The sequence below is a fragment of the Aythya ferina genome (genome assembly GCF_964211825.1).
Source record: "Aythya ferina genome assembly, chromosome: 14".
NCBI classification, from domain to species: domain Eukaryota; kingdom Metazoa; phylum Chordata; class Aves; order Anseriformes; family Anatidae; genus Aythya; species Aythya ferina.
The window spans coordinates 1,572,323-1,596,766 of NC_140312.1; the positions used below are offsets into that span (position 1 = coordinate 1,572,323).

The following is a 24,444-nucleotide window of genomic DNA, read 5'->3' on the forward strand; positions in this document are numbered from 1 at the left end:
TGAGCCGCGTAATTATTTCCTGCAGAAATCACGGGGGCAGGAATTGCCTGGACCCTTCTTTTCCTGTTGTGCAGAGACCTGCTAATAGGATTCTTCTCTCGGAAAGAGAGGTCTCCTCAGCAGCCCCCAGTGCCGGGATTGAAGCAGTGGCAGGTAGAGGTGGATGTGGTTTGGGGGAGAGCAGTTCCACGCCCCACGCCGTGGTGCTCTGTGCTCAAAATGCTCCCGGAGTGATGTGTTTGGGACGGAGGAGCATCTCCCAGTGGTATGTGCCGAAGTTTGGGAATTAATGGGAAAATATTGAAGTTAAAACTTGAACATTTTGGCGTGTATTCGGAAACAGAAATCCGAGATGAATGAACACGGGGCGGGGAGGTGACTGAGGGAGAAAAGTATTTCCAAGCGCGTGCGGGGGGCTCACAGAAGATTTTCCAGCCATTTACAAGTGGTGAGAGAAAATGCAAATGCAGGTTTTTCTGAATTTGCCTGGGAGGGCTTTGTACGCCCCGGTTCTGCCTCCTTTTGGCTCTGTTTAGTGCTAAGGTGCAAGCCCCAACACGCAGAGGGGCAGATTGCTGCTGGCAGCGCTGTGCCGGCCTGCCAGGGAACCAGGGCTGGGCACCACCGGGGGCACGGGGCAGCCCGGAGGGAAAGGGGCAGCCTTGGTGCCCCCCAGCCACCACCCAGGGGTCTGCCCGGCTGGCTCGGTGCTTAGTTTAGTGTGCTCGTTTCCTCCTTCTGACTTGGTCTGATAATTTGCACCCTGCTTCCTTGCTTCATCCAGACTTGGGGGAAAAAGTGGGTAAAATGAATCCTCTGGTGCTAAGAACAAGCTTAGGGGAGAAAATGCTGCCCTGCCTATTTTCGGTCGTTCTGACCCGTCCCTGAACAAGTTCATTTCCCACGCCTTGGAGAAGGGAACTAATTTTTGTTTTGCATGAATTTGCATCAGGGCTGTGCCTTTTGTTGTTCCCTCTGAAAGCCTTCCCAAGTCTAGCCCATTAATAAGTCTCCAAAAAATGCACACGCTTTGATTTTTAGTAACTTCAATGTCTGCAGATTGCCCTCAACCCACCGGAATCTCCAAGAGCTTCCAGCTGTGGCCGGGCTGGCTGTGCCAGGGGATGAACCCCCTGCCTTTGTCCCATGTCACCCTCGTGGCTGGTTCCAGTTGGCCTCGGCCAACTGGGAGCTGCAAACTGGTGCTGGCTGAGCGCAGCGTGAGGGCCTGCCAGGAGGCTGCTGGTGTAACCCAGTGAAACGGGGGCTGAAAAGGAATTGCAGGGTGGGGCAGGCACAAGTGCAATGGGAGTTCTGCGACTGTTCTCTTAAAATAGCTTTACACATGCATAATTCTGATACAGATGACTAAAAGCAAAGAGGAGGGGAAAAAAGAACTAATCACAGTTAGTTCCTCTTTGCTTATGATGTTTTCTTAATCTTGGTTATTAAAATCAAGTCTTAATTTCTTTAGAAGTTGTTTGCAAAGGAAAAGCTGCGTTAGAAATATGTTCCAACCTGCCATCAATGATGTCTCGTAACTTTATTCAGTCTTTAAAAAACACGTTCCAATTCCTGTTCCCTGCACCTTCATCTTTTGGCACGGGGATGCCAGGCACCGTTTGTGCAGGTACACGGAGGAGATCCAGGTTTCCAGCTGGCACTGGGAGTGCTGGCCCAGCACGAGGCCGGCTCTGGAGCTGGCTGCTTTGCCCACTCAGACAAGAGAGGCAAATGTAAGCGTGCTTTAAAAGAGGGTTGTATTTTTCCCAAGGACATGCAGAAGATGAATTGCATTTGGGTATTTTCTGCCCGTTTCTTTGAGTCTGGTTTAGGTCTGATTCAAAACACTGGAATCAAAGTGAAAGTGCCATTTACTTCAGAGGGCCTTGAAGAAACTTTTTGAAGAGTTACAGTGGGAATTTATGTTTTTGTGTCAGACTACACACATTTTAAGACGTGAATAAATGTATTTAAATATTCCATAGTCTGACAACCAAGCCTTCAGGTGACTTGAAGTTAACGGAGTGCCTGTGCTCTCAGAGCCATCCATCCTTACATCAATACGGCCGTGGCCTTCCTGCCAGAAGATAACTAAGTTCAGGGGGGCGTTGGGTGCGAGGTGACACGTGAGCTTCTGACTCCTTGTGCTGGGACACAAAGTGACCCATGCTGCTGGCTACATTAGGTTGGGGATCTGTGTGAACTTCTGCTCGCCCCCAGAACCTCTGGTGCTGCCCCTGGCAGCTCTCAGCCTACAGAGCAGTAGGAATGAAAGAAGTGGTCCAAGCCCAAATGCTTCCGAACTGCAGCACAGCAATATGTAAAGTGCTCGAACTTGGAAAGTCTTCATACATTGAACGTATGGAAACGTGGAAGTGAGCGAATGTAAATAATCCATGTAAATAAGCAGCTGTAAATTAACAAAGATTGAAAACGCAGACTTGTCAACAGCAGACGAAGTCAAATCCGAGTTAATCCAACCAGTCACTTTCTCTCTGTCCCCCTCCACACCAGCTTTCCAGCTCACCTCCTTTAGCAGGCATTTCATTTGTATTTTTTTCTGAGATGCCCAGTGACAGTTCTGGGGCTGCTTTGACCAGGCCGTTACATGTCTTGGGGACGAGTCTTTCACACTCTGACAGTTTGAGGACCTGCATCATACTCAGCTTTCTAAGCTGAGCTTTCCCTTTTCCAGGCCGAGCTCTTGTACTGTGTACTAGCTTTTAGTAACGACCAGTTTTGGACCTTTAAACATAGACTGTAAGCTGTTTAGCAACGTTACCTCATTGCTGAGTCAAGAAATCTTAATACTTGTCTTTATTAGTTACATTCCATTTTGTATCTTGGTCTTTCAGATTTTGTCCTTCTCTGTCTGAAGAGCCCCAGTTCTCCTTTGGCTCTTGCTGCATCCCCCTGCCTGTCTTACAGCTCTTCCTCACCACCCTTAATTCCGAGTGCCGACCTCTGTGCCAAAACAAGCCCAGGCTGCCCGAGTTTGCATGTGGGTTGCCTGCATGCAAAGTTTAATATGTCAAATTTTGACTGAATTTATGCAAAGTGATTGTTCAGGGATTTGAATTTGTTCACAAATTGAGAATATTCAGATTTCACAGATACATCATAACCGGTATCTGGTGCAGTTGTTTGTTGCCAGATTTTGCCTGAACTCTACACCACAAGATCCAGTGCTTCATAAAGAAGGATTATCAGCATTTTTTTTTTTACCTTTTGAAGTCAATATGTTACTCTGAGCCTTGCCTTAAACAGCTGGAAAACTTCATCTGACAATTCCACCCCCTAAGAAAAAAAACTAACCCTCAAACCCGTGGATGTCTCTCCAGCTGGAATATTCCAGTCAAATGGATAAACATTTGTCTTAATAAGTACCTGCAGCAGGAAACACGAGGCAATGCTGATACACGTGGGACCTTTCTAGAATACACAAACCTGTCTATTTTTCATCCCAAATGCACAGTGACATCTCTCCTCTTTAGGAGTTAATTCTCACTGCAGCATTCCGTTGCGTGGAGCTATGTAAGATTATTTCTTGTATCATGGGCGTTCCTGCACCTGTCCCTACATCTGTTGTACAGACTCCAAGTTTCACTAGCAGGGGAGGATTATGATCAGTATTCAAAAATAACAGCTTTTTGCTACTCATCTGTCCAGGAGTAATAATGTACTGTACTGTACAGTGAGTCTCTATCTAATACAATTTCAATTTCAATCCTGTTTTGAAGCAAATGTTCCATGTTGATTTGTATGCTAAAAATATGAATCAGCTTTTTTGGGTCTTTTTTTTCTGGAAAAAAACAAAAACAAAACAAACAAAAAAAAAACTATTAATATGCAAGTACAAATAATTGTTTACTTTAAAATTGTCAACAAACTTCCCAAGTGTTGTAAAACGAGTGGTTTAGATAGCAAGCACACAGTTTGAGCTGAGTTTTGTAATAATCTTGGAGCCCATAAAATGTAAGGGCATGACCTGACGATTTATTGTACTTCTCTGAACAGTCACCATTAATTTCTGAATTTCTACTGTTCTGTATTTGAGATAATCACATCACATTAGATATTTGTTGCTACAGCTGAATGTTCTGGCATCTAAAGTATCACAGGCCATTTCTACAAGGCTGGTTGTTGAAGACTCAGGAATGACTCGGCTTCATAACAGATACTGCAGAAACCAAGCGATTTAATGCTTCCTGTATATTGCTGACATTATCAAAGCTGTCCTGAGAAGTGACCAGCATCTGAGTTTTCCAAGCTGCCCCGCTCAGTTCTTCACACCACCAAACCTTGTAAGGAAATGATTGCAGTACCGGTGGGTCCGATTGAGGAGATTTGTACAAGCCTTGAATGCGGCGCCCACCCCGCTTTGGCACGTTCAGAACAGCAGCGATGTGCTGCCCCGGGGTCTCAGATTGCCGATACTCCCTGCTATCTCCAAGGCTGATGGGGAATTTCAATCCACAGCAGCCTGGCTGGTGCCAGGAATGCCTGTTCCGTCGGGTCTGAGGGGAGGTCGTCGGCACTGATTCCCCGCAGCGGCATTAGGCGCATGTTCCACATTGCTGGGGGATTTATACATCGAAGGGCCCTTCCAGCCAAAGGTCAGATGAGCACATACTGCTTGGGGTTTTGTCTAATCCAGCATACCACGGTCTTTCTGCTGGTGGCAAGTGTTCGGTTTGCACCTGTCTGTGCCTCCCCCCTCCTCCTCTTTCACCCATCCCTGCTGCTGAAGACTTTGTAGAAGTCGATCTAAGGCAACTCAGCTGCAGGACCCTTAGGTGTATGAGTGCCATCCTCAGGCCTCTGCTGCTTTAGCTGCCAGGAGACCTCAGGAGGAGCTCACCGCCCAGAGAAGTCCCCTGCCTTCAGGTGCATTTTGCAGCCCTCACCAGGCTAAGCACTGCTCAGTTATGCCACTGATAAGGTTGACACATTGGCAGTTCTTTGTTGGCTTTGCATACTCCCAATGCCTCAAAATTAAATCTTTAATTTGTGGAGGAATGGGACATTTTATTTGGTACAAAACCAAAATATATACTTTTAAATTTATTATTTGAACTTATTTTGCTATAAATTGAGCAGTAGAATGTAGAGGGCGTGTGGAAGTCCTGCTACCAACACGTGTAAGGGGACGCTTACATCCATAGTAAGGTGCATGGCAAGTGCCATGGGCTTTAGAATTGCCTCTGTGGTATTTCTGAGGTATCTGAGTCAAAGGTGTCTGAGGTGGCACTTCAGTAGGGTCAGGAGCCTATTCTTGCATGGTAAGGGAAAATGAGCTTGCACACGTAACCTTAGGTCTCTGGGGCTTAAGGACCTGAGACCATTACCTGAGCTGACCCGTGGAAATGCACCCACAAAGCCTGCATGTAGCACGATTATCCAGCACAGGAAATCTGCTCTAGTGAGTAGGGCAGGCAGCTGGGAAATAGAAGGTTTATCCTCTCCCCACTTCTGCCAGTAACTTACTGCAGGAATGTGGGTAAATCACTGTGTAGCCTCAAATCTGCCCACAGAATAGCTGCCTTTGGCTCTGCATCTGAGAAGTGCTGAGTTCAAAACACCTTTGTGTATACTTACACATAGTGCAAGTAATTTTGCATAAATTATATAACAGAGACTGTGAAATAAGAGGGATTTGTTCATATCAAATGAAAAATAAAGTCAGTGGGATTTTCTAGTGGATTGTCAGTCATTAGATGAAGACTAATAGAATGTATTGCTGGGTAGCTAGGAAAATTGCTCCTTTAATATATAAAATGAGATTTAAAATGCAGAAATCAGTTGTATCTTCTTGTATATCCACTTGTAGGAATTTCCAGAGCAGACACTTCCTGTGCTTCTTGCATTCCTGTTAATAACTTCTTATAACTTTACCATATGAAAGACATCTTGAAACTTGTTCCTCTTTTTTTTTTTTTTTCCATAGTGAAAACTCCCAAAAAAGTTGTGAAATTTGCATTGTGCAGAGCTTGCAGAATAAGGTCCTTATTAGCAAAAAGCGTTGAGTAGAAAAGCAAATACATGTTTCCTAAAATATAAATCTGAAATTTAAAATGGATTTGCACATCATTCTGTCATCCCCGTGCCTTCTGAAGTTTGGTGAGCCTACAAGATTTAAATGATTAACCGGCCTTTCCAGACCACTGGCCAAATGAGTCCTTACCAAATAGGAAGGTATGTGGGCAGTCAAAAGATTAACGAACCAGGTTTGTTTGGAGACTCTTCTTTGAGTTTGATTATTAGAATACTGCTTTTCCTTCTGGAACTGTGTGCTCGGGTTGCAAGGCAGGCAGCTTTCTTTAAAAGCTGGGTTCGAGAGGCGTTAGTTGGGTCCTGCTGGTTTTATGCATTCATAAGCTCCAAGGCAGTAAATGAAAGCATGTGGGAAGGAAATACCTGTTATCAGTCATTATCCTGAACTGAACTGTACTTAATGCCCCAGACCTTTGTGTTCTGCATCTCTGTTGACCCTCTGCAATTTTTCCCTTAAAAAAACCGCAAGCTGCTGGATTAAACCGCTGGCAGAGCCTGCGGTGCCTTCGCCGTGCATTTGTTACGTGGGAGAGTGGCAAAGCTGCCCCGAGCTTAATCGTGTAATGCTCCTTTTCTTTATGACATCTAATGGCTACATTATTTATTTAGCCTCCCCGTAACAAAGACACCATTGTACCTGAGTGCTGTGAGAGAAAGCAGAGAGCCTGCCTCTGCCGTGAAACTGTACCAGCAGCCCCCCGGAATTCCTCCTTATTTATTTATTTTCCCAAGCGCAGGGAGAGGAGCACACACCTGATGGCAAAAGCAGGCAGCAGCTGGCATTTCTGCTCTTCTGCAGGACCCTTGTCCCAGGGGGGCCGTAGTGTCCCTCTCTAGTTACTGCTCGCACATTTTATGGTGCCTGAAATATAAACAAATGGGTCACGATCTTGGGCAGTGTTTGTTATCATCCTGCACTACTCCTCCATGCTGAGCTACAAGTGGGACTCCTCAACAGTATTTTTAAATACAGTGACAAGTCTCATCCAAATTCTACTCCGGTAATTACCTGTGGAAGAAAAGAAAGCCCAGAGCTTCTGAGCAGTGAGACACCTCTTGAACAAGATGTCCTGTGTCTGTTTTGAATGCCCCTTCACTTAGCCAGTATAAAGAACTGCAGTCTGTGGAGTTCAGAGAGCGTTTTGCCAGTGATGATCGGAGTCAGCATCAGACACAAAAGGATGCACGTTCGTACTTTGATAGCCTAACACCGAGGGTGCACGAGGGTAAAGGTGGTCCTGGGTCAGAGGGACAGGCCCGAGCCCCCGGAGCCCTGTTGGTGTCGAGGGGGCTCCTTGGCAGGGTGCTCGGAGCACAAACCGTCGTGGGGTGGGTCTGTGTCTGGCAAGAGACTCATTATCAGGAGCAGTGCTTCACTGCACAAATAAATCTTATTGTTACAGTATTTGTATGGGACACAGTGGCATTAATAATACTCAGGTAAAACAAAAATAGAGCTTTTTTGAAACATATACAAATTAATCACTAAATGTTACTATGTTTAGTGTCAGCTCACACAAAATGAGGTTTAGACATTAGGAGGAAGTCGTAAATGTAATGGCAAACTTAATGGGTTTTTCTCTGGGGGATGTTAAATCCCAGCTTCTTAAATCCAGCCTTTGCTAACGGGGAGCTGCTCGCATGCCCAGCATTTACCTCGGTACCTTCTGCACTCACACCGTTTGAAGTTCCCAACCTGTGGCCTAGGGATCGCAGCTAACCTGTGAGCCATGCTAAATGAAGGTCAGCTGGTGTGAGAAACCAGATCGAACAGTAAAACTCAAACCACTGCGTGTGCACCCAGGCTGGTGCAGCCCATGGCTTGAGACACCAAAGCATCCCTGTTTCATCTGCTGCAGGGTATGGTGTTTGCTAGAGACTCCTCTGTGGGTTCAGAGAGTTTGGTCACCAGCTGTATAGCATCTAAATGTGCCTGGAGCATAGTTTCAGCTGGGAAACGTGTTCAGCTTAATATTGTTTTATTTTTTCTGAGGATGCTTTCAATTATGATTTGATTGTTCTAACCTGAAGCTCCACAATTATCTATTTCACCAGGGACAAATCCTGTAACCTGACTTGGTCAGAAATCCTAGCGGAGGATTATGTGACTGTAAGCGTGGCTGTGCTTTCCCAACGCAAAGCATTTGGCAGCAGTACTGATTTAAGGTAATTCTTGGCATCTGTGCTTGCTTTTTCCCCAAAGCACAGCTGCTTGTTTCTGCTTGACACCACGGCAGAAGCCCCATGCACTGCAACTGCCTCTGTTGCTGCACAGGGGGAAACCAGCCTTAAAAGGAGCAAGAGCAGGGGAAGCTTCTGTAAGTTACTTTGGCTGCAGAACATTTTCTATGAAATCAGGGTCTGAAGGAACACAGGGATGTCTGCCTTTGATCCAGGGCACATCTTTGGGACTTAAAATAATGGTGTTGAATTTGTATTGCATTTTGTCTATAAACTGCTACCAAAAAAAATAACTGCATATTAGGAAATGCTGGAAAACTGTTGGTTATGTTTGCTGTAATGTCATGAAGGATTAACTCCCGTAGGAATTACTGTGTTATGGTAAAAAATAATGAGTGTTTGTCTATAACAACCCTGTCCCAGCCTTCTGCCCTGCTAACCAGTCTGGTTGCTCGGTAGTGCAGCTGCACCTGTGAAGTCTGGGAGTGACGAGGGCTCTCAGGGATATTATTTTGCCTGTTAGGCTGCTGTTATTTGTATGGTACGAGTGGATAAACCCCAGGATTTCTATTTTTCCTTTCTATCTTTGCCACCGTTGACCTAGTTTTTGAAGCCAGTAGCCCTGAGCAGCCATCTGTACCCAAGCTGATGCCAAATAATGGAAATCACGTCGCAAGGTAATCACCCACTGGGCGATCTGAGGGTCTATGGGTGTGTGTGCTGTCTGTCTTTGCACTGCTCCCCCTTTGGGTTTCACTTCCCAACACCATCACTAGTGGTGATGACTGAACAGCCGGCGTGCTTGTGGCTGAGCCAGGTAGAGCAAGGTTTCCCTCGTTCCTGATGCATTGCAATGTTTTTAACTGCCGGGAGCAGCTGGAAGTTCTCTCTTTTTGGGGTCTCTCCATTGCAGATGGCTCAGTCCTCGTTAGGACTTATTATTTTAATAAGTCCGTGTATTATTTTAAGATACCAGGAAAACTTGTGCTGGTTTAGGGGCTGGGGCTCTGTGGTACTGTGCCAGCAGGGCCGTTTTGCTGAGGCTTTGCTCGGGTTTGTGAGGTTTCAGCTAATTTGCTCTGAGCTGTTGCTGATGCCCTGCCACACGGAGCCGTTCAGAGGAAAGCTGCGTTTGTTCCCGGGAGCCTCTCAGTCGGTAATGGATTTATCCCCGCAGCAGCGTGGCAACAAGTGGCATTAATCCCCACTTTCCATAGGAGAGGTGCCTGGTGATGCATTTCATTTAAGGCTGTTTGAACTTGGCATAGCTTTGATGTCTGTGAAGTTCTTGTCCAGAGCGATCGGGAGAGGGAGTGTGGGCTCTGGGCTGTGTCCAGGAGAGTTTCAGACACCACCTCAACCCCGATGTGTCCTAATGTCTTAAAGATACCTCCTTCTGGTACGAGGGCCAGAGCTTACAAAGATTTGTGGCAAATCCAGGAGCTGAAACAAACTCCCTGGAGTTCCTTCTTAGCTGCTGGGTTTCGCTGTCCTCAGGGTGCTGGGAGATGCAGGAATTGATGCCGTAACCTTTCAAGGCGTGGGGTGATAAAACGATGGCTTGGGCTTTCTGCATTTTCTCTTTTCCTTGCGATACGTTTGAACCTCTGCTGCCCACGTAGGGCTAAGCTTGGATTTCTGTCTGCAGCGCTTTAATGACCTGCCATCTCTGACGGCTGCACAAAACTCACTGTCCCGAAGGAAGCATGCAGCACACAAAACACAAGCGGTGCCTCCAACTGCTCCCCAACCAGAGCTCGGGGACCTGCGAGGAGCCACCTCTCTGACTTTCCTCCCAGGCGGGCAGCACGTCGTGCAGCATTTACTTCTCATTTCTCGGGCCATTTGAAGCGGTCCCCTCGCCTCCTGTTTCAAAACACTCACCTCCATCTGACACCGAGTCCTGGCTTTGTGAAAGCGCTGGTACACGGGGTGGCTGAACACCGAGCTAGTTACTGAGTAACTCGCAGCAGCCCTTCTCTGCGCTCAGTTGCAGCTCACACGCCGTGCTGGGGTGTGTAAATCGGGCTGAGGGCTGGCCCTGCTGTGTACAGGATTTAGAAGAGGCCTCGGGTTGTTGCTTGCAGCAACTCTCAGGCACGGGCTGAGCAGTCAGCGAGCTGCGCTCCCACAGCCCCCGTGTCCTGCTGCGCACAGGGGAGCTGGAGGCTGAATCCAGATCCTGTCAGAGAACATTTTGCTGCTTCCCACTAAATAAATGCTGAATCTAGCCACAAGCAAGGAGATTATTTTCTGTAGGAAGCTTGGAAGAAACTCCTGTTTTTTCCCTGGGAGACGATGCATGAGAACAAATGGGAGAGTTGTTGCCTGGATGACATTAACCAGTTGGCAGCTTAGTTTGAGGAAAAAATAGTGACATGAAATCGGCTTATTTTTTAAGCCCAGCTGGAAACTAGTCAGAATTCATCTCACCAGATAAGGATGTTATAAAATACAGCATCGGACTCCAGCAAATGTATTTGGAGGCAGGAAGGAATTTACTGCAGAGGCTTGAGGTGATTCAGAGTCACACAAAGTAGATGAAAGCCTCAGTCTCTGCCTTCTGTGCCATTTTACAGACAAAGCATTTCAAAAACAAAAGTTGTTTTTTTCTTTAAAAAAAAAAAAAAAAAAAAAAAAAAACTACGGCACATAAAACACAGCCTCAGTGCTTCCTTGATCTGCCTTGATGTTTATCATACAGCCCTTTTTTCTCTGCTCCTCGGAAAGCAGCACTTAATTCTTGAAGAAAATTAAATCTCCCTGCTTCCAGTGGGACTCATTGGCCCTTGTCTCGTGGCGCTCCTCGGCTGCTGCGGAGCTGGGAGCGCGGTCCCCAGGGAAGGGCTCTGGGCTGGGGCCAGCAGGAGCCCGCTCTGGCAGTGACATCCGAGGGCAGACGGAGCTGTGCTGGCTGCGGGAGGGCGAGGGCTCTGCCTGCTGCGGCCTCGGCAGCCCCTGCGTGGAATTTTTGGGCTCTGCCCACGTGGGAGCCGCGGCCACGGCCCCAAGGCTCGGGTGGAACAAGCGCCGCTGTTAATAATTGACCGGTGAGATAATGAAATAGCCGTGCCTGCTGTTTGCTGTTCTTTCTTTTCCACCGTGGCCGTAACACTCTGCACGATGGAATGTAATAAAGCAAAGGGCGATTTCCACAGGCGAGGCAGGGGAGTCGTGCGTGGACGCGGCTTTGGAGCCTGTGATGTGCCCGGGGCTGCCTGCTGCCTCTGAGGCATCCCGGCCACGTGGCGGCCAGGTAAGTGACGGGGGAAATCGCCTCTTCGGCACTCTGCAAGTTAATTGATTAATTGCTTCTTAATCTACAGATAAGTGCGTGTGTTTGGGGAGGGAGAGCGGTTCTGCGAATCGCAGGGTGCGGACCTTGGAGGGCCCCAGGGCGTGTGTCTGTTGTGCTGCCTTGCTGTCCCCAGCTCCCTGCACAAGCAGATGTCTTTTCATCGGGACAGTGCCCACGGCAGCGTGTCCTGGAGCAGCTGGGGGATGCAGATCCAAGGACTCAGCTTAATGCAGCGCTTGTACGATGTCTGTACGTGGTTTGAGCACTGCCAGGTGCACCCGGCCGTGGGTGCCTGAGGGACCCCCGAAGGACTAACTCAGGTCTCGGGTTGCTTCCTGAGCAGCATCTGCTGCCGAAGTCCAGCAGCTCGCATCCAAAGGCATCTTTCCTGTAGCAGTCAGCAGGGAAACGGGCGAAGGAGCAGGAACTGTCCTGGAAAATATTAAAACCACGCTTTGAGGTGTTGAACCCAGGCTCCAGAGCAGCCTCGGGGCCGTGTGATTGCACGCAGCCTCCTGAGCGCCAGGGCTCAGCCTGCGCACCTCGGAGTGAGAAAGATGGCACTTCACAGGGTGCTGCTTGCTCCTCGGGGCTGCACGCTCTGTGTGTTTGCCGAATAAAGGATGTCTTGGTCTGTGTTCCCAGAGTGAGCTCGGTGTGTGCTTTCCCCAGTCTTTTTCCTAATCATCTCCTGTCAGTTTTATGGCATATGCTTGGAAAACGTTTGCAAAGGTAAGCGAGTGTTTAATTTCTGCCTGGGATCCCGAGTACCCTGCGTTCCACCACCAAACCTGTGCTAATGTAACTAACAGGTATTCCCAGATCAGCTTTGGCTCCTGGTAGTTTCTCGGGGCTTGTTATGGAAACCAGCGATAACAGTGATTAGTGTGAGCAAGAATAAATGCTTGTGCATTTTGTCCAGATGAAAGATATGGGAAAATACTTGAATGCAATGCTTGCCAAAGGACTGGGCTGCTCTACTATATTGTGTTTCCTTTATATACTTCGTGTTTTTCTTTTATTCCACTGGAACGCTCTGTAGTAACTGGATAATACATTTTAGTCTCCCTCAGCCCGAAGGCAGGCACAATTACAGCTGACATCTGGATAAAGGAGACTGAGCACAGGCATCTTCTGGGAAGGAATAGTTTCTGTTTCTTACGTCAAAATAAGTGAGTTTAAAAGCTAATTGTTTTTAAAAATCAAATTAATTCATCATATTAGATTTGTATAGAAGAAAATGGAAGTGCTAATACTGTTGGCTAATTATATTTCGTACTGGCAGTGTGCTATAAAATAGTGGGACAGCTGCGTGCTTTATTGAGGCCAGCAAGTTCCCACAGGAATTAAGCTGTGGGCAGCAGAAGTGCTCGGGAGGCAAGGTGCTGGGTGCCCTTCCCAGGGTAGGACTTCGTAACAGTTTTGTGGTGAGGGAAAAGGTAACACAGCAGTGACGGTGTGATTGCATCTGCAGGATAAACTCTGCCATGCAAGGGGGAAACTGCCTCAGGCAGGCTGAGAACAAACCCACCTGGCCTTGGGCCGCTCTGCTCCCTGTCGCAGAAGCTGCTGAAAATGTGGTTTTCTGCTCTTGGTTGTCTTAAACATGTTGGGAGTGTGTGTGAGGGGTGTGAGAGCTCTGTGTTCAGTTTGAATTCTCTTTTGTGTTTCCTAGGATGTTAATAATCTAATCTGTAACGAATTTGCACATGTATAAAAATCAACAGAATCGTTAGAGTTTTTTCTGTTAAACTTTGAGCTCATTAGAGTCTCTAGTTCTTTGGTGCTCTTGAATCTCTTCGAGTCTGTTCTAGGATGATAAATTTGTGGGATTAAATGAGCTCAATCAAGCAACAAAAAAAAAAGAAGATTGTGGTGAAGTAAGAAGGGACGGAATGGGAAAGGCTGGGAGGACACTCACGTGTTTGGGCTGAAGCAGCGATTTCTGACAAAAGCCTTTTTTGTGACGTGTTTTCTGAGGTAGAAACAAAGAAAGTGTTTGGTGTTTAGTAGATTAGGGAGCGATGACGGTGGAAGCCAGGAGACGTTTTTCAGGCTGAATAACGAAAGACAGTGAATCTGAGGACAATGGGGAAGTATGCGAGGGGTGACTGCTGTAACGAGAAGGTCAGGCTCCGCTGGGCGCCCAGACAAGGTCTCTCTCTGAGGGATTGCTAAACCTGACCTTCCTCATTAAATCCTTGGACAGACATCAGGCCGTGGCTCCCAGGCCCAAGATAATTTTATTTGGGCTGCAGTCTTTTTCAGCCGAGCAGTCGTGTTACCAAGATGTGTCGGCAGCGAGGTGCCCTCACCCTGCAGATGCAGGGAAGGCGAGTGATGGACCGGCTCCTGGCTGGGCAGAGCTCCCGTGCTGGCCCATAGGAGCCCCGTCTTTCCGTGGAGAGCTAGGGAGAGCTGGGCGAGGGCATTTAGGAAGATTTATTCGCACAAAATGAAGGGATATTGAAATGCATTCTTATTTTCATCTTCCTTGAAATTGCTCGGGACGTTTCCATTTCTCCAGAAAGCCGGAGGTCTGCGTGTGTGATTTCACTGGGAATGTTTACATTCCTCAAACTGGTGAAATTTATTAATGTGCACATGAGTCATAAACCTCCTCTAAATCCCACTTAGGCTCTGTCTCAATAATGTCTGACACTCTGACTTTCTTTGGCTCCCAGTAGCAGGGAAAGTTTCCCAGTGGGCCCGTATAAGCCAACCCTGCAAGTTTGTCCATGGGCTTTGACATACAACATCCCGGGCAGCTGCCAGACAGCGACCTGCACGGTCGTGGAAACTGCACTGATTTGGGAGTCTGTTTTGTAGAGACTTCAGACGTCTTGGAAGAAAAATACAGGTTAGCAAAGGTGCATTTCCAGTCATCCAAAGGGGGTGCCATCTGCTCTTTTCTCTTATGTTGCTCTCCTGTAAGACAAGTTCGAAACCTGAAGTTGAAAGTTCTTCTAATTTATAAACTAGAAAGGCAATAAAGCTGGGAGAGAGACTTTCCGAGACGCTGGCACAGGGACAATCATCCAGACACGCTTCCCTGGATGTGGTGTCCTTCTCCTTCCCTCGCCCTTTATCATGTGAAAGTGGTGGAATTTGAAGACTTCAGACTTCTGTCTGGAATTTCCGCAAGTTTCACAGCGCGGTCAAAGGAATGAATCTTGCTAAGACGTGGTGTGTCTGGAGAGAAGAGAGACGGGCACTGGGGCTGCGTGGGTCACCGTGCCCTGCGTGTGCGTGGGTTTCTGCCTGGGTGGCGATGTGGGAGCTGTGGGTGCAGCTGCAGAGCAGCGCCTGGTGCCCCCCGTGCTGGCCAGGAGCTGCCTGCCGAAGCAAGGTACCATGGATGTGTTTTGGTTGGCCTGTGAAACGGATGGGTCAGGTGCTGTGATCTGTGCAAGTGATTGGAATCTGAAGAATTTGGGCTAATATTGACAGAGTGTTTGCCCTCTGATAAGGAGCGGGTCAGTCACAAACACGAACATGACATAATGTCGGTAGGTTGGTCACAGAGCTCGCCTTGCCTTTCACACTTATCTCTCCTGTTCTTCAGGGAGCAGCTGCATGCTGTGGTTTGGTACAGGTTAATAGCTGTGGGGCTCTTGCCTTTATTTCCACAGAACTATTTGTCTAAAAGGGGCAGTTTTACAGAAATCGCCTCAGTAAACTTTATTGGAAGTGGACAAATGAGCACGGCTGCGACAATACTATTTTTTCCCTACTATTATCACGGTAGAAACTTGGAGCAAATCTTGTTTTGATACATCAGACATCGTTATCTTGGTCCAGAGTGTGCCAGCCTAGTGCCCACAGCATCCTCCGGGTTTTGTTCAGCCTCAGCCCCCGTCCTGCTGTGCAGCCGTAGCCGATTGCTTTCCCTCTTGAGGTCCTGATTCTCTTCTGTGCTTTTGTTCACCTCATCTCCTTGGCAAATCTACAGAGCAGCGACTTCGTGTTCTGTATGTGCAGGCTGCTTTGCATAGAGAGCTGTGTTCCACGTACAGGTTCCTGGGCAGAACTGGAATAAATACAATAAATAAGGGGGTGGAAGTCAAGCCTTTAAAAAACAAAACAAAAACCAAACCAAAACAAAAAAGCACTTTTGTTTGGATCTTAATAGCTGTTAGGGGCTTTATTACCTCCTTGGGCACCTGGAATGACACAGTTAGCACACTTCCTTCATCTTCCAGTGTGTTTTGTTCCAAAACGCCTTTAATTTAATGTTTTTCTTTTTGCTTCTGGAGGGTTACAATGAAAATACTGAGAGCTTGCCTGGAACATTCGCTCTGTGTCACGGGCCTGCCAGGGCACTTCTAAGACCCAAACCAGCATGGTCCATGAGGGTGCTCCACCACCGACCAGCTGAGGAGAACAATGACTCCGTTGTTTGACAACTGAGGTTTAACTAAATTCTTCTTTCCCTTTCGCATGTGAAAAGGAGGCAGATTCCGCATAGTTCTTTGAACACATCAAGGTCCGTGATTTTTGCTTCCTGAGCTCAGGAAGCATCTTCCCGAATAGGGATGACGAATAGGACAGTGGGTTTTCCCTGAGATGTGTTTCATCATCGTTTTGTTTAAGTTTTAGTGGAGATTTGTGGAGCTCTGTACGTCACGTCAGTCCTTATTATTTCTATCACTTCAAGGCCGTGACATTGCAGGCTTCACTCAGACTGAGCAGATGCTCAAGATCAGGGCCGTGGCAAGAACAGGAGCAGAGGGCACCGGAGTGGAGAAAAAAGTTCTCAGGCTTATCTGGCACCTCCCTGCTGCCCAGGAAAGGCTACAGGTGGCTCAGGTGAGAGGCTGCCACGGAGGTGGGAATGCCCTGTGAGCTGCCACCTCCTCCTGCGTCCTGCTGCAAGCACAACTCTGTACTTGCTGCTGTTGTTTCCAAGCCAGGTGCTCACACCTTGAGCTTCTAAGGCACAGAAATAGTTCCCTGCTCTTTCTGGTATCGCCATGAAAACCTGAGACACGAATTCTTCTCTTTGTTGCTAAATTGCAAGCAGAGGTAGCTGGAAAGAACGAGGGGGAAAGGTTCTTAGGAAACACTGCTATAGCAAACCAGGAGAGCTCTGTCGCTGATGCACGCGGAGCCGCAGCACAAGTGTTATATAAATTCTGCACATAGCTGCGGAAAGTCAGAGCCAGCTTCTGGCTGTAAATCCGGGCAGCTCCACTAACTTCGGTGGAACGGTGCCAGCACGTCCCAGACAAAGCCTTGGCCCGGCCTATTAATAGCAGCCGTGGGGGAATCGAGCTGCTTGGAGAAGGTCCACTGGAATAAAATTTTGATTAAAAACCAGAGATAAAAATGACAGAGGAATCTGCCTTCTGGTTCTCTCGTGGAATGTGGCTCCCTCAGGGTTTCATCCTGTGCGGCTCCCAGCACCTCCAGGTACACCCAGGCTCGCAGAGCTCACCAAGCATTCACTCTCTCATCTGCTTTTCCTTCTTTATAGGTTCAGAAAATTCAAGGTTTTCTTTACACCAGATTTCTAAGGTTTTTATTTCCTTAAATTCTTCAGTACGCCGATGAAAAGCATGGGAAATTTCGTCATCAGCCACTCATGCTTTGTGTTTCCTGTGAGACAAATTTCACGGCTGCGTTTAGATCATCTCTAGGGAGAGAGAAATCTTCTCCAAGTGTCCGGGAGTTGATTTCTTGCTGAAATTTCTGAAGGACCCCAGCAGAAGTTCCCACTTGGTGGTGGTACGCTCCTTTCATTTCTCAGAAACTAGTTAATTTATTTACTGTGCCCCACGAGTCCAAGTTCCCTTTAGAGATTAACTTGTGTATTTTGGCTTCCATCCACCTCTTCCCTTGGCTCCAAATGAATGATACCAGCACTGTCTTTGAAACGAGGCAGGAATGTGAAGGTTTTTGATTAAACGGCGGCATCACCGCTGGAATCTCCCCGCCAGCTTTACGAGGCCCCGCTGCGGATGCGAGTTGTTGGGAACAGTGGGCGAACCTGGGGGGAGTTCCACCTTTTTCAGGAAAACAGGCGTGCAATATTTAGCTGGTAGGATTTGGAGACAGTTTGCGTTTCTTCAGGAGTGTGGCTGCATAAGGTGAGTGCAGCCATGTAGCTGCAAAGCCTCCTGCTGCTCAGGTGAGGGCTGTGTCCATCCGAAGGAGAGCCAGGCGCTGACCCAGGGCTGTGAGCATTTCTGGAAGCACAACCGAAAGTCACTTTGAAGCTTCATCCCGCCAGGTGTGTGCTGTATTCAGGTAACTCCAGGATTAGGCAGCACTGAGCTAGGGTTTTCAACTTCTCAGACTTATTTCTGGACAAACTCAGAAACCAGCTTTGAATCTGGCCCTTGATGCTTTGTAACTGCAGTGAGAGGACATCCCCTAATTGTGTACGCCTTTTAGATTTAATGAAGATCTCAAAAGCTCTTGTTATTAAAGACTGAGTCCCTCCATTTGTGGCAGAGGAATTGATCATTCCAATATCCTGATAATTGCTGAAGCCATCTAGCTACTCTGAACACTGCTTTCAGGTTCTCACCACCACCGTGTGTGATGCTCGGCCTGGTCTGCCAAAGTGCAGTTGGGATCCTCCAGCTGAGTCTTTTTCACATCTCTGTTTTTCTGTTTGTTTTATTTTAGGATCCTCTGAATATTACCGGAATGTGACTGCGCTGCAAAATGTACTTTTTCAACAGCTCAGTTGCAGACATCTAATCAGAACGTTTCCTGGAAAGGCTTCGACATGGCTCTGTCTGGGAACGAGATAGAAAGATGGGCTCGTGGGCAAGGCGGCCGAATTGGAGAGCTGGTGGAGCCCGCGGCCTCCCCTGACAGCAGCCGTGTGTCTCCAGTGACGTCCCTTGGCAGCACGGAGCAGCTCCTGCACCTCCCTGGCAGGGCAGACTCTGCTTACAGCTCTTTCTCAGGGGGATCAAACGTCCCGGAGTATCCCACCCCATCGTGCTACGGCGAGCACTGCTCTTTGCCTCCCGAGCAGGTACCGTACATGGACTCAGAGTACGTGAGGGGGATTTATAACCTCAGTGCAGCAAACGCTGATCTCAGGTGGCTGCCTCCACACAAGGCACCAGACCCGGGCACCCGGGGTGTCTCTCACAGCGCTGGGCTCGCGGGGGGCTGTGGAAGCACTCCTTCCCCCGGGGCTCCCAGCCAGGGACCGCCACCCTCTCCTCCCGTGCGACTCGACAGCTTCAGGGTCGCCAAGCACCTTGAAAACACGAGAAGGAGGCGTAGCTCTGGAAGCCCCAGCGAGGGCAGTGCGCAGCCAGCTCACGTGGACGTGTCGTGGAGCCAGAACAGGGCTGAAATCCCTGAGGCAGAGGCGGAGGCAGCCGGGAGAAAGACTGTGCAACACAAAGGTTGGTGGTCTGCTGGTTCTGCAGAGGGGGTGTCTGTGTCAAAAGGTCTGGGGCTAAGGACAGCAGAAAATGCAGAGAGGAGCCCAGCCCAAAAACCTGTGAAGAGAAGTAATGCCCATGTTTTCAGCAGGCCGTCTTCCTTCATTTTTCAGGAATATTTAAGGACTGACTCTGTGGCTAACGTCTCGAAAATTTTTTCTGCTTACAATTCAGCTCATGCTCATAAAATTCCTGACGAGACGAGCTCCAAGCCCTATCCTCCGGGGCACGCCAACCTTCGCACTGTTAATGATACACAGGAAGACAAACAGCATCCCTGCAGCGTGCGCAGGCCAGCTTTCAGAGAAGCAGATCCACGAGGCACAATGCCAGAGCCCAGCCGGTGGAAGGGGTCCTTGCTCTGCGCCCAGTGCCCGCTCCGTGCCGAGCTGTGCTCAGACCTGGACCGGGATGTGTTTGAGGACATCTGTGACTTACAATATATGGAGCATGCTCTTCTAACTAAAAATGCATCCGGGAAGCTGAGCAGTTGTAGAGATGGAAATCAGTGCTATAACTCCAAAGGAGAGCTCGGGAGTGGTGCTGGGGAACCGCTCCTGAGTCCCCAAGCCAAAACACAGAAAGCGTCGGTGTCCTGCAGCTCCCATGCTGAGCACACAGATGATGCCAACCACACAGGTTTGCTCAGACCAAAGGAGGATTCCACATCACAACTTCTAAATGAAGTCAGGAAAGAAAAACAAGCCAGTAACAGCGATCCTGAGCTTAGCATGCATCTGGAGCAAGAGGAAGCTCCTGCTCCCTGTCAAAAATACCAACCTGGACTTCAAAAACAGCTCTCGAGGGAGCTGCAGGACGATCTTGCTGGTGAACAAATAAGCAGGCAGACGACTCCCATGCTTTACTACCTTGCTGGGGGAAAAGCCACCAACATCCTGCACCACCACAAGCTCGCCCAATGTCGAGAGGGCTCAAGGAGCTCACCAGAGGAATTTCCAACAAGCAGCCAGGCTCCCTCGGTGAGGAGCGGAGAGATACAGAGGGAAAGCAGCCAGCTCCAGCCAGCCAGCCTGCGCCACCGGTGTGCTGATGATGGTCTGAATGAGACTGAAGATCTCATTCTCGGGAGTCCTGCTTCGTCCATGGACGAGAGTTTCAAGAATGACTACAGAGAGAAACTTAAAGTGGCCCAGAAAAAGGTTCTGAGAGAAACCTCCTTTAAAAGAAAAGACTTGCAGATGAGTTTGCCTGTTAGACTGAGACAGAAGCCCTCCAAGAGGCCTTCAATCGAACACCTGAGATCTTTCTCATTATCCGGTGCAAATGAGGAAGCCAAACTCGCTCCTTGTTCCCCTCCTCCTCTGGAATCCTTAGAAAGGTTCAACAGAGATGGAGAAATAGAGAGGCCACAAAGGGGTCAAACAGGGGGAAGGAAAAGGGAAACAAAAGAGGAAAAGAAACTCTGTTATTCTGAGCCTGAGAAACTCGATCAGCTCGCAGACAAGGAAGCCCCGTGGAACCAGGCCAGGGGTGAAAGGACTGAGCCGGGCACAGAGGCAGCCAGGAGAAAGACCCTGGAAAACAGAGGGAGGGCACTGTCCAGCTCCAGTATCTCCCGGACAGAGCTGAAACAAATCCAGCACACGGCGCTGGTTGAATACATGGAACGAAAGATTAGCCAAAGACCAGGAGGCACGCAGCACGTCCCGCTGCATAAACCACCCCTGCAGAAGAGGCCCTCGCTTCCCAAGTGGCCTCCTGGCAAGGCTTCCAACCCCAACGGGAGCAGGAAGATGCAAAGCGATGAGGTTTTCTGCCAAGCATTCTCTGAAGAACCACCACCAGATGTCTCCTCTCCTTCGGCACTCGTCCTCCCCCCGAGCGTGGCCAACAGATGTGGCCCCAGCTCTGCCACTGCCGGGTCGGTGCCCTCGGAGCCCAGCCCGTGTCCTGCAGCCGTGGGGAGCTGTGGTTCTGAGCAGGGACCAGCCGAAAGCCTCCCCGGGGCTGGAGCTCCTGCTGCTGCCCCAGTTGCTGAGAGACCTGAGTCAACGCCTCCTGCTGCACAGGTGAGAGGGGCTGGGGCAGGGGCTGCTCTGAGAGAGCACAGTGGCTGTAAAACCACTGAGCAGCAGGAATGGGGACGAAGGCTTGGTATTTAACACGTGGTAGGGAGATGAAAAGAGTCGTGGCAAGGCACGCTTGCTCAGTCTGTAGGAAATGCTGCATAGGGGTTGGAAAACAGAGCGAATGCTCCGTTTTTGCAGCGTGCCAGAGAATTAATTAGGGGAGATTTTAAAGAAGTGCTCCCAATTTTGACGCATTCGTGATGAATGATAACAATTTGTTATTCTCCAAAGCATTATGTAAGGAAGCATTACCAGCAGCAGACAAACAACGCGCTCCTCAGTGTGAGGAGCCGCAGCCATTGCGTAAGGGTGGGAACTGCAACGGCCGACTGAGCAGCGACTGAGCAGCGTGCTCGCGCCGGGCAGAAGCGCTCGTTATCCTGCAACAAGTGGGCAGTTTCACAAAGGGGTGGGGGAGAAGGCTTCTAGCTAAAAATTACCCTTTGGGAAGTTCCTGAAGTGACTGGAAATCAGCTAGAGACCTGCCCATTGCTTTGCTTCTGCTGTGCTCTGCAATCACAGCCTGGGAACTCAGGAACCTTTTTGGCTCCTGAATCTGCAGGACAGTGGCTGCCAATGTTGTTGCAAAAGGGGAAAAAAAATAAAAATAATAAAATAGAAAAGAAATACTCTGTTATACTACAAAAATTATCCAACTGAAGAGACTCCAGCACTGGCCACTGTGAGTTGTGAGGGTCGGTGCGGGCAGAGCCTGTGCTTTGTTGCTAGCCCTCGCTTGGTTTTCTAGGAAAAACAGGTGGATGCTACCTAGAAAGAGTCAAATGGCATCTGCAGTAATAAAAAGAGGTGGAGAAACTTAAAACACCAAACAAACAAAACCAACAAAACACCAGCTTGCTAAATCTACTCAGGTTTATGCCCCCAAACAAGGGCGTGAAGCCGAGGCAGCGGCACGGTGCGAGCCTGCCGCCTGTACCGCTGCCGTTCTCGTTTCCAGGACGCGGACAGAGGTGCCAGCAGTGCCAGCGGGGCCGTGTCACCACCTCAGCCTCGTGAGAGCTTCCTCGGCACCCCCAGGTAAGGCTCCAAGGGGCACGGGGGCTGCCCCCCTGGTTTCTGCCGTGGGCACCGGAGCGCACCGCGCCGTGCGCCCGGGGAGCTCCTGCGGACACCGGGAGCGCAGCTCCCCCCTGCGACCTCCGGCAAAAACAGCAGCTGGGAGGGCTCGGGGAGGTCCAGCCTTGAGACTTTAATAAATAGAGGAGGCTGGAAAGGTGACGGCAATTGCTTGTAGCTGCTTAAACAGCCTGCAAAAGCATCTGTTGCAGAGGAAGTGTCTCAAATATAAAGAAACTTCTTTGTTCTTACAGTTTCCACGATCCTGTGGAAGGTGGATGCCAGAATCATGAACAAGACAATGATATAAGTGGACACTCTCGTCAGGATGCTGAGGAACTAGCTCCTGAAACCTCTATTCCCAGCCCAAGAAGCGGCAGCAAGGAAGATGCCCAAGTGGAGAAGGAATGCCGAGCCGGATCTCCGACTGGCAGTGCTTTAACGGAGCGCCCAGAGCAGCAGCTAAAGGCAAGTGATGCTGCAGTGCCTCAGGAGAAAGGAACATGCTGCCATGTGGTGCTGGCTCAGTCTCACCAAGGAGACGAAAATGCACCCAAAGGTTTATTTGCAAAGGAAGCAGCCGTGCTCGACAGCCCAGAGGATATTCTGCAGGAGAGAGAGACAAATCCGTCCAAAAGGAGACTGGGGTCTGCTGAGGACCAGCGATACCAAGAACTTGCGATGGAGATTGTTGCCAAAGACAGTTCTCTGGTTGATATTCTCATGCCTTATCCAGTTAGAAAAACTGCTCTGGACCTGATGGAGGGTCTCTTTCCTGCTGACGTTTCCATGCTGGATAAATCGCACAGAAGAAAGGCAGATGGGCAGCAAGCACAGGGGAATGAGTAAGTAGACTAAAACAATTAACCAGTATTTTAAGGTCTTATGGTGCATGAATATTAAGTATATACTAGTGCTAAGAAGACTTAGGGATTTTTTACGCTTGTTTTGTTACTGAAATATTTTAGTTTTCTGATTTACGTGTCAAGAAATGAGAAAGAGGCTATGAGTGTGTAATGGGAGAAACCTGGAGTAAACTACACCATGACAGCAGCATGCAAACAAACAAGCTGCGTGCATGGAAAGCAGGAGAAATAAGCAGGCTGTGCATTAGCAGGTGGGCATTTGTGGTATGAGAAATTTAACCCAATTCTGCCAGGGTAATTTGCTGCTGTTCAGCCAGGCCGTGTGGTTCCCACACCACGCCATTCATGGATTTTGCAGATCCAGGTGTGCAGCAGATTCATCCACTCCTGAGCCTGTGGGAGGGGGAATCGGGGCTGCCCATTAGGCCAGGAGCTGGCCCGGAGGTCCTTGCTGCTGAAGGTGGCAGGAGACAAAGTCCCTGCTGTGAGATGAGAGAAAGGTGACTCGGAAGTAGAGATGCATAAAACCAAGGACAGAATCAGAAAATGGTAGAGGCTGGAAACGATCTCCAAGATCATCTAGTCCAACCTTCAGCCTAGCGCTGCCAAGTCCCCATTAAACCACTCACAAAGCACTGCATCCACACGTTTTCTGAACACCTCTAAGGATGGCGAATCCACAACTTCCCTGGGCAGCTTGTTCCAGTGTTTTACAACTTTTTCAGTGATTATATTTCTCCTAATATCCAACCTAAAGCTCCCCTGGTGCAACTTAAGGCCATTTCCTCTGGTGCAATAGGGTCTCCCCTGAGCCTCCTTTTCTCCAGGCTAAACAACCCCCGCTCCCCCAGCGCCCCTCAGATCCTTCACCAGCCTCATTGCCCTTCTTTGGACACGATGTTCATGAACAGAACTCTAAGTGTTTGTCACAGGTGTTTATTTTCTGTACAAATAGCAGGAAAAGCAATGGAGATGTGCCAGAGGAATGTTCTGAACCTGAACTCGATGCCAAGCAAAGGAGTGACAGTCCCATTTGTAAGGGAAACCAGACCCCGAACCCGAGCGGAGGTGACACAAAGGACCTAGATGACATCACGTGTAAGAAAGTAGGTGGATGGCCTGCAAAGGAAGCGTTGTTTCTTCACTACCACGTCGTTATTCATGTCACATTCCTGTACTGTGGGTGCTCCTATTCATGATGTGTATCCCAGTAACAGTGTTTCACATACAACTTTGAATCATTTTTAGTTTGTTTTTTCTGTAGTAAATTTCCTAGTGAATTGGCAAATTGGTCACAAGCAATGGTGTGTAAATTCTGCGTGGCTTTACTCAGACCTCTCCTTCCACACACTCACCTTCAGCAGGTTGTTGGGGATGGCTCGTGTCTGCAGTGAGCCCGCAGGTTGGTTATCCCTCTCCTCGCACAGCCAGCTCCTGTGCAGCAGCTGGCTCAAATCTGGTTT

General features: G+C 48.8%; 1 protein-coding gene across 10 annotated transcripts in view; it reads left to right on the forward strand.

Annotated features, from left to right (window-relative positions):
- Window positions 1–24,444, forward strand: part of SHROOM1 (shroom family member 1) — a 28,359-nt gene that overhangs the window by 385 nt on the left and 3,530 nt on the right. The window contains exons 1-6 of one of the 10 annotated variants that reach the window (XM_084535814.1): window positions 8,164–8,223; window positions 8,843–8,915; window positions 18,170–20,978; window positions 21,997–22,076; window positions 22,370–22,960; window positions 23,937–24,087. In XM_084535814.1, the coding sequence (XP_084391940.1) occupies window positions 18,273–20,978; window positions 21,997–22,076; window positions 22,370–22,960; window positions 23,937–24,087 (3,528 nt within the window). In that variant the 5' untranslated portion in view covers window positions 8,164–8,223; window positions 8,843–8,915; window positions 18,170–18,272. Of the gene's footprint in view, window positions 1–124; window positions 266–8,112; window positions 8,224–8,258; window positions 8,376–8,461; window positions 8,481–8,842; window positions 8,916–10,911; window positions 11,495–11,726; window positions 12,269–17,631; window positions 17,769–18,169; window positions 20,979–21,996; window positions 22,077–22,369; window positions 22,961–23,936; window positions 24,088–24,444 lie in introns of those variants that run through there. The other 9 variants (XM_084535812.1, XM_084535815.1, XM_084535816.1 and 6 more) reach the window with 9 other exon arrangements.